General features: G+C 45.3%; 1 protein-coding gene and 1 pseudogene across 1 annotated transcript; one reads left to right on the top strand and one right to left on the bottom strand.

Annotated features, from left to right (window-relative positions):
• The first annotated feature begins 712 nt into the window (after positions 1 to 712).
• LOC125513674 (pentatricopeptide repeat-containing protein At4g14850-like) lies at positions 713 to 3,696 on the top strand. Its single transcript, XM_048678841.1, has one exon. The coding sequence runs from the start codon at positions 822 to 824 to the stop codon at positions 3,453 to 3,455; it is 2,634 nt and encodes an 877-aa protein (XP_048534798.1). The 5' UTR covers positions 713 to 821; the 3' UTR covers positions 3,456 to 3,696.
• A 1,428-nt stretch (positions 3,697 to 5,124) lies between these two features.
• On the bottom strand, positions 5,125 to 7,660 carry LOC125513672 (annotated as a pseudogene).
• Positions 7,661 to 8,730: the final 1,070 nt, after the last annotated feature.

Raw genomic sequence — 8,730 nt, 5'->3', positions numbered from 1 at the left:
CCTAACTAAACCAAAGATTCAAAGAAAAAATATGAGGCTATAAATAATCATGCATATAAGAGATCAAAGAAGACCCAAATAATATTCATGGATATAGATCTGATCATAAACTCAAAGTTCATCGGATCCCAACAAACACGCCGCAAAAAAAGAGTTATATCAAATAGGTCCCACAGCGCTCCGCAGCAGAAAGGAGGTGCGCCGCCGCCAAGCTCCTCCCGGCTGCCCTGCACCAGTGAAGTGGCAACAGAAAGAAGGTGCGCCGCCGCCGAGCTCCTTCGGGCTGCCCTGCTCTAGTGAAGTAGCAACAGAAAGGAGATGCGCCGCTGCCGAGCTCCTTCGGGCCGCCCGCACCAGCAGAAAGGAGGTGCGCCGCTGCCGAGCTCCTCTAGGCTGCCGCCGGAGATCTTGTTGCTGCTCCCCGCCAAGATCAAAACAAGAGGCGACGGCCCTTGCCGGTGAGTGCGGCGGCGGCCTGCACCGGCCGCCTCGTCACGTCGGTTGTGGAGGCAGAGGCCGAACTGCTAGTGCAGGTTGCTGATACGTGGGACCAGGCTAGACACGTGAGGGCACGAGCAGGCGACATGAGCGTCCATTTTTGTTCGTCGTAGACCTATTTGTGGCTTAGATTTAGACTCAGTTAAGGTCGGGACTGACAGCAAGCTGACAACAAGCAAATGCTTTGTCCATTGGGATCATCTTATTGGGTCAACTTTTCAGTCCGGAGGACCCAAACAGACCAACAGTTCCCCCTCCGTGCCTCGACCTTCCCGTTGCGGCGGCGCCCCTGTTTCTGTTTGTTAGAACAGAATGCCCTTCCGATGAGAAGCCCGGAGAGCATCAGCCCGCTCCTCGCCCGCTACGCCGCCTCGCAGTCTCTGCTCCTGGGAGCCCACATCCACGCCCACCTCCTCAAGTCCGGCCTCCTCGGCGCCTTCCGCAACCACCTCCTCTCCTTCTACTCCAAGTGCCGCCTCCCCGGCAGCGCCCGCAGGGTGTTCGACGAAACCCCGGACCCGTGCCACGTCTCCTGGTCCTCGCTCGTCACCGCCTACTCCAACAATGGGCTGCCCCGGGACGCGCTCGCGGCGTTCCGGGCCATGCGCGCGCGAGGCGTCCGCTGCAACGAGTTCGCGCTCCCCATCGTGCTCAAGTGCGCGCCGGACGCCGGGCTCGGCGTGCAGGTGCATGCGGTCGCGGTCTCCACGGGGCTCAGCGGGGACATCTTCGTCGCCAACGCGCTCGTCGCCATGTACGGTGGGTTTGGCTTTGTGGACGAGGCGAGGAGGGTGTTCGACGAGGCCGCCCGCGACCGGAACGCCGTGTCTTGGAACGGCCTGATGTCGGCTTTCGTCAAGAATGACCGATGCAGCGATGCCGTCGAGCTGTTTGGCGAGATGGTGTGGGGCGGGGTACGGCCGAACGAGTTTGGGTTCTCCTGTGTCGTGAATGCCTGCACTGGCTCTAGGGATCTGGAAGCCGGCAGGAAGGTGCACGCCATGGTGGTAAGGACGGGGTATGACAAGGACGTCTTCACTGCCAATGCGTTGGTTGACATGTATTCGAAGCTGGGGGACATTCATATGGCAGCAGCTGTTTTCGGAAAGGTACCCAAGACGGATGTCGTCTCGTGGAATGCTTTCATTTCTGGGTGCGTGCTTCATGGACATGATCAGCATGCACTGGAGCTGTTGCTGCAGATGAAGTCTTCAGGTCTGGTGCCTAACGTGTTCACGTTGTCCAGCATCCTGAAGGCCTGCCCTGGTGCTGGTGCATTCACTCTGGGCCGGCAAATTCACGGGTTCATGATCAAATCCTGTGCGGATTCAGATGACTATATCGGTGTTGGTCTTGTGGATATGTATGCAAAGTATGATCTTTTGGATGATGCGAGGAAGGTGTTCGACTGGATCCCTCGAAAGGATTTGGTTTTGTGGAATGCACTGATCTCAGGTTGCTCTCATGGAGGATGCCATGGCGAGGCACTGTCTCTCTTTTGCAGGATGAGGAAGGAAGGTTTTGACATCAATAGGACGACCCTGGCTGCTGTTCTCAAGTCAACAGCAAGCTTGGAGGCAATCAGTGACATAACGCAGGTTCATGCTGTTGCAGAGAAGATAGGGTTCCTTTCTGATTCTCATGTCGTCAATGGTCTTATTGATTCATATTGGAAGTGCAATTGCCTCCATTATGCAAATAGAGTGTTTGAAGAACACAGTTCTGATAACATCATAGCTTTTACATCAATGATCACAGCACTCTCACAGTGTGACCATGGTGAGGATGCAATAAAGTTGTTCATGGAGATGCTAAGGAAGGGTCTCGAGCCAGATCCCTTTGTGCTAAGTAGCCTCCTGAATGCTTGTGCTAGCTTGTCAGCATATGAGCAAGGGAAGCAAGTGCATGCTCACCTGATCAAGAGGAAATTCATGACAGATGTGTTTGCAGGGAATGCCCTTGTGTACACATACGCAAAGTGCGGGAGCATAGAGGATGCAGATCTGGCCTTCTCTGGACTACCAGAGAAGGGAGTTGTCTCATGGTCTGCAATGATCGGAGGGCTAGCACAACATGGGCATGGGAAGAGAGCATTAGATGTGTTCCGCAGGATGGTTGATGAGCGCATTGCTCCAAACCACATCACTCTGACTAGTGTTCTCTGTGCTTGTAACCATGCAGGGCTTGTTGATGAGGCCAAGCGGTACTTCAGTTCAATGAAGGAGATGTTTGGAATTGACAGGACGGAGGAGCACTACTCGTGCATGATTGATCTTCTTGGGCGTGCCGGTAAACTAGATGATGCAATGGAGCTTGTCAACAGCATGCCGTTTCAAGCCAGTGCCGCAGTTTGGGGGGCACTACTTGCAGCCTCAAGAGTACACCGAGATCCAGAACTGGGAAAGCTGGCAGCTGAAAAGCTCTTCATCCTGGAGCCAGAGAAGTCGGGCACACATGTGTTGCTCGCAAACACGTATGCATCTGCAGGCATGTGGGACGAGGTGGCTAAGGTGAGAAAATTGATGAAAGAGAGTAAGGTCAAGAAGGAGCCTGCCATGAGCTGGGTTGAATTAAAGGACAGGGTGCATACTTTCATTGTGGGTGACAAGAGCCACCCAAGGGCAAGGGACATATACGCAAAGCTAGAAGAACTGGGAGATCTGATGAGCAAAGCTGGTTATGTTCCGAATCTAGAGGTTGATCTCCATGATGTAGACAAGAGCGAAAAGGAGTTGCTTCTTTCTCATCACAGTGAGAGGCTGGCCGTCGCATTTGCGTTGATCAGCACCCCACCTGGAGCGCCCATTAGGGTCAAGAAAAACCTGCGCATATGCAGAGATTGCCACGTCGCATTCAAGATCGTTTCAAAGATCGTTTCAAGGGAGATTATCATCAGAGACATCAACAGGTTCCATCATTTCAGTGATGGGGCATGTTCTTGCGGTGATTACTGGTAAAAACGGTTGCGCATATGAGTTTTTTTAATAGCTTGTCAAGGGCTGATGGATAGAGCAGATACATGGCTTCACGAAGGTTTTTCTATTTCAGAAAGAGGGAATGACCCTTGGCCTCTGCATACGCACACAGCCATATATACTCTATAACACTATGCTCCTTAGTTTTAAATAGTCCACATTCAATTGAGGTCTCTAATTGGGATTGGGTCACCCGATTTTAACCAGGTCAACAATTTCACAAGGATTTCTCTCATTCATTTTTAATACACTATGCTCCGTAATTTTGGAGCTCTCCCGTTCGATTGGGGTATACAGTTCTAATGCCTTGATTTTGACTTGGTCAATCCTTGGTTGTGGCAATGAATTCTCTAACTTTATTAACTTTATTAAGCTCCCAAATTTTAAAGTCTCCTCATTCAACTGAGTCTTCAATTTAGATTAATTGGGTTGTTGACCTGGGCTTCGTGGTGGGATCTCTCGATAAATGGGTCCCTTGATAAGTGTCTGGGTGGTGTGTGCCTTTGTTGACAAAAAGAAAGTACTGCCTATGACATGTTTAGCATCAATATAACACACGCGGCCAACAACGAAGGTAAACTCTCATGTATTTATGTATTTGTATTAGTTAAAAGACACCCTCCAATCACATGGTCAAAAAAAACCACCCAAACATCACAATAAAAAAAAGAAAATGATACACTCATGTACGATTCACTACAGATTGGTCATACCAAACACTCTCCCATCAATCACCTCCCTGTTCTCACCGTTGGGCCACTCTATATACGTCTGGTTCAAAAAAGGTTAGAATATCTTATATTTGTGAACGGAGGGAGTAGTATATCTTGCGTGGGAACACACCACAAAGCTATATTCTTTACTCTTTGTATAAAGATGTGAGTTGCGACAGTCTGTTCATTTCATTAGTTGCTAGGAAACAGGAATTTCCACAGTTGTTTTTCATTTGTCAAATGGCTGCAACATTTTTTTGTTTGGCATCGTAAAATAACCAATAACTAGAAGGGCAGTGCGTGCTTTGCTGCGCCGCTTATGTTCTTGGGGTTGTACATGTTTTATTTCTACATGATAATTTTTATTAAATTGTGAAAATTATTTACGTGCTAGTTGGTTTGGCGTATGGAGGAAAATAATGAAGTGTGTTCTTTTTATTAGAGTTGCTACACCAACGAACAAACTTTACGGAATCATGATTACGGATGGATGTGTCAATTTATGGTTGGAGATAGGGAAAGATATGTTTTTGTGTCTTTGTTCGCTCATTTTAGTTTGCATGTAGTTCATCTTGAAATATCCAAAACATCTTATATTTGTGGCCGGAGGGAGTACCATTTTGTGTTTGTTGAAGGATTAGTTCTTTAATGAGAAAAAACCTTGCGCATTGTCATTGTGTCATTGTCTCATTGATGAACACATACACACTGCATGAGCAACTCTTCATGGTGTACAACTCTGGTACTAGGTATCATGTTTCTTAAAAATTATTTAGGGTCCATTTGGAACAAATAACTGACTATATAATGTACGGTCAACATTATGCTTATAATAGATGGACAGACTTTGCACAAAATAGTTAAGCGTCAGTAAAGACGCTTGAGGAATAACCTCTGCGGAATTCATTTCCGAATACTCTGACAGTATATACAGATACTCGAGCCAAAGTAAAAAACTGCATTAAGAAAGAATCTCGACAACAATTCAAAGACCTCTTCAGCTTTTCTTTCACACAACATTGAGAAAAGGTGGTTGTACCAAAGCACCAGGATAGGGAGGACACAGTCTAACAACCAATCTTTCATAGTTGATCAGAATATAACCACAGAGCGGCAAAATACAAATCCAAGAAATCATCTATTAGTAATGCTACAGGTGCCTATGTCTTCCTAGCATCGCTTCAGTTGCTGCAGGTTAGCTCCCGATTCCATTTTTTTCTTACAGTTTGAGCGACAGAAGCTTGCTTACGACGACGGCTGTAGCCCTCTCTTTTGCTGCACATCACAGATGAAGAAAAGTTTAGGTTCATAGAGAAGGTGGTATGTCAACCAGGAACCGGTTTAACCCCAGCACCAATCTAGCAATCCATGACAGGAAAATGCAAGACTGCACAAATAAATCTAATTTTCACTCCACATATCACTTATAGAGGTATGCTATATTAAAAAACGCTTCAAAATATATTTCTGGCCAAAAAATCTAGAATATTTAGAGAGAGAAGGAAATATCAAAATACCTGATAAAAATAAGGCCTGCTGTAAGAACCATTCCTCCGACTGCCCACGAAATTCTTTCACCGACAGGCATTTCTTTTGCCCATATCTGAAAATCTTCAAGATGCCAAGAGGCCATACCATGTAATACTGGACGATCTTTTGAAGACGTCCATGTATGGGATATGGAATCCAAACTTGCTTTCCCGCCATAGCAGAAGGTTTCGTCAACTTCACTAAGACCGGCATCAGAAACTTGCACAGAGAAACCAGCAAGGCGACATAGCTCTGTGCCGTTAGAAACCCACTTATGTGCTTTGCCACAAAGGATGTCACCTAAACCACAAGGAGATAAGGCCTGGGATAACCGTAAGAGAGCATATCAGTAATCAAACTGTGAAATCATACCGACAAAAAGATTTGTTAGCTACAACAGATTTCGACAAACACAAGAAAAACTAATTTCTGCGGTATTAATAGCTACTCCCTCCGTTCCATAGAACGGAGGGAGAATGTACTGAATGGACATAGATTAGACATGATTGCCTAAGCTATGATCTGACTACGAAAAATATCAAGCTCAATCTGGTAACTGCACGTGTACTTGCACAACAGTAATGCTTTGACATCCAGATAGTTTCAGTCGAGACATAACTCACGCTCACAAAACACCAGCAATGGGTGTTTACCTGTGTTTTCATATCAATGGAGAAGTATGCCTCCGAGCAAGCTTCGAAAACCATGTCACAGAATGATGCACATATAACAGGAGGTCCAGGCCTGACACCAACTCGTGGATCACAAACTGAGCACTCGAGCAACTCCCACAAATGAAGGCATTCTCCACTACCTTCACCAGTTGACGAGAGCTTTCGCACTGAAAGCAGGGCAGGAAATGTCTGAGTCACGTCACAACATGTGTTCTGGCGGAATATCCTACATAGTGCTAGGTCTCTGCGCCCCTTTGCTGCTTTTCCAGGAGGCTTGCCTTCAGATGAGAAAGCAGGGAACCGTCCACCAGGTGAAACACATACCCCTTTTGGTTGTGCTGTGGAGCAAGAAATTAAACAACATTAGTTGCACATCAGATAATTTTGCAATGTTTGCCCATGGTGCAAATCACAACGGTTCATGCCCATTTCCTCATTCAACCAAGATAACACGAACCTCCTACTCTATCTTACCAAGAAGCACCCATTCAATGTAAAACCACAAGGCTCATATACAAGGAAGAAACTCAAAGCTATTGATTTCACAGAAAGTACTTTGTTCATCTGTCTTGTGATCGGCAGAAATGCCAAGAACCGACGTTAGTAAAGCATAGGATAGGACAACGATGCTTCTAACCATAAAATATAAACTTATATGACATCTTCCTATCCTTTGCTGTACGAACTGATAATTCATACAATCGCTTGTCATGGATGGGAATTGGGCCCTAAAATGCACATAGATCACGGTCATTTATGAATCACCTTCCAGCAATATAAAGATTTAACCTGCAAACTTAATTAAACCTATAAATCCGGAGAGACTAACAACCTACACGACAATTCCAGCGACTAAGCGCAGAACACATCAAGGATCCACTAAAACCCATCAAGATTCAAGAATCACTCAGCGACATAACTAAAAAGCTCACGTATATCATCGATAACAGCAACATATAATACACCAAAGGAAAGAAGAATAAGCGTATGGGATCACGAGAACGCGCGCGCGCGCGATTGCTCGTACCAGCCGACGCGGTTAGCGAGAAGAAGAGCAGGAGGAGGAGGAGGATGTAAGTGGGAGTCCGACGCGACGGCGGAGGAGGGCTCATCGGAGTCAACCTGCCCACCGGCAGGGTCTTGCGGCGGAGCGCGGCCGGGCGGCCAGCCGGCGTGATCCGTCGAGCGGATAGGCGACCAGGGAGGGGAATCAATTCGTGGTCGGATCGATCCGCTAGCGGAGTGCGGACCAGGCACCCAAGTCAACAAGCACTGCGCAATCTCTCGACGTAGATGGGCCGGTGACGACGTTAGGGTCCAGTACACGGCATCAGAAAAATGTCGTGTTTGTGACTTTGAAAAAATGTTTATGCATTTCAATAAAAAATGTAGTACATGACATTTCTGAAAAATGTTATACAATGTAAAAAATGTTGGTGTAATTTATTTTAAATCATACAATTCAAAAATTATATGTTATGCTTTAAAACACGTTCACGCATTTCAAATATACGTTTGTGACATTTTAAAAAAGCGTAAAAATTGTTCGCATAGTTTAGAAAATGTTTTGTGTCATTGAAAAAAATGTTTTCAACATGTATTTGAAAACTGTTTAACACATATTCAAAAACATGATTTTGTTTTTTAAAAAGAAATATATATTTGGAAAAGTTAAACGTGTACGTTTGGAAGGATAGACTATGATTTGTTATGTTTTATCTTGTACTCCAAGAGGGTTATGTACTCCTATATATATGCCCACGAGGCTTAAGCAATACAATCAATACTCTTGATGGATCAATGATCAATCAATATGGTATTATGGGAGTACTAGAATTGGTGCCGGATCTTGTCAATTTCACACCTACACAAGTAATGCTTATCGAGGAGCTTGGTTAAGATGAGTGGCACAAAATTAAAGATATTGATAATGTTGAAAATATTCACAAATTACATGCAAAGCAAATAGATTAAAACATATGATATCACTTGGAACTTACACGAGGAAGATAAAATGAGATTCGTTCAACCAAGGAATGAGCACAAAATATGTTACCACAGAAAAAGCTCATGTTGCACGAATACTAGACGAGACGCTAGCATGATTTCTCAAATGGCTAGGTACATACTTATGCACGATCTATGAGAGACGAAATATGCTGTCTTTTTATCCCAAGTATGCTATGTATATATGATTCGAGATGATCTATGGCATGCAATGTGGCTCAATGCTATTGCTTAGAAGCTCTTGGTTTTGTTTTCCTTTTTCTTAAAAGCTTGCTCTTTTTTTGAAACATGATGTCTTTGCCACTTATGCGAAATGCTCGATCCAAGATAACA

The sequence above is a fragment of the Triticum urartu genome, chromosome 6 (genome assembly GCF_003073215.2).
Source record: "Triticum urartu cultivar G1812 chromosome 6, Tu2.1, whole genome shotgun sequence".
NCBI lineage: Eukaryota > Viridiplantae > Streptophyta > Magnoliopsida > Poales > Poaceae > Triticum > Triticum urartu.
Note: the sequence above shows the minus strand (reverse complement) of the source record. Positions and strands in the feature narration are given on the sequence as shown.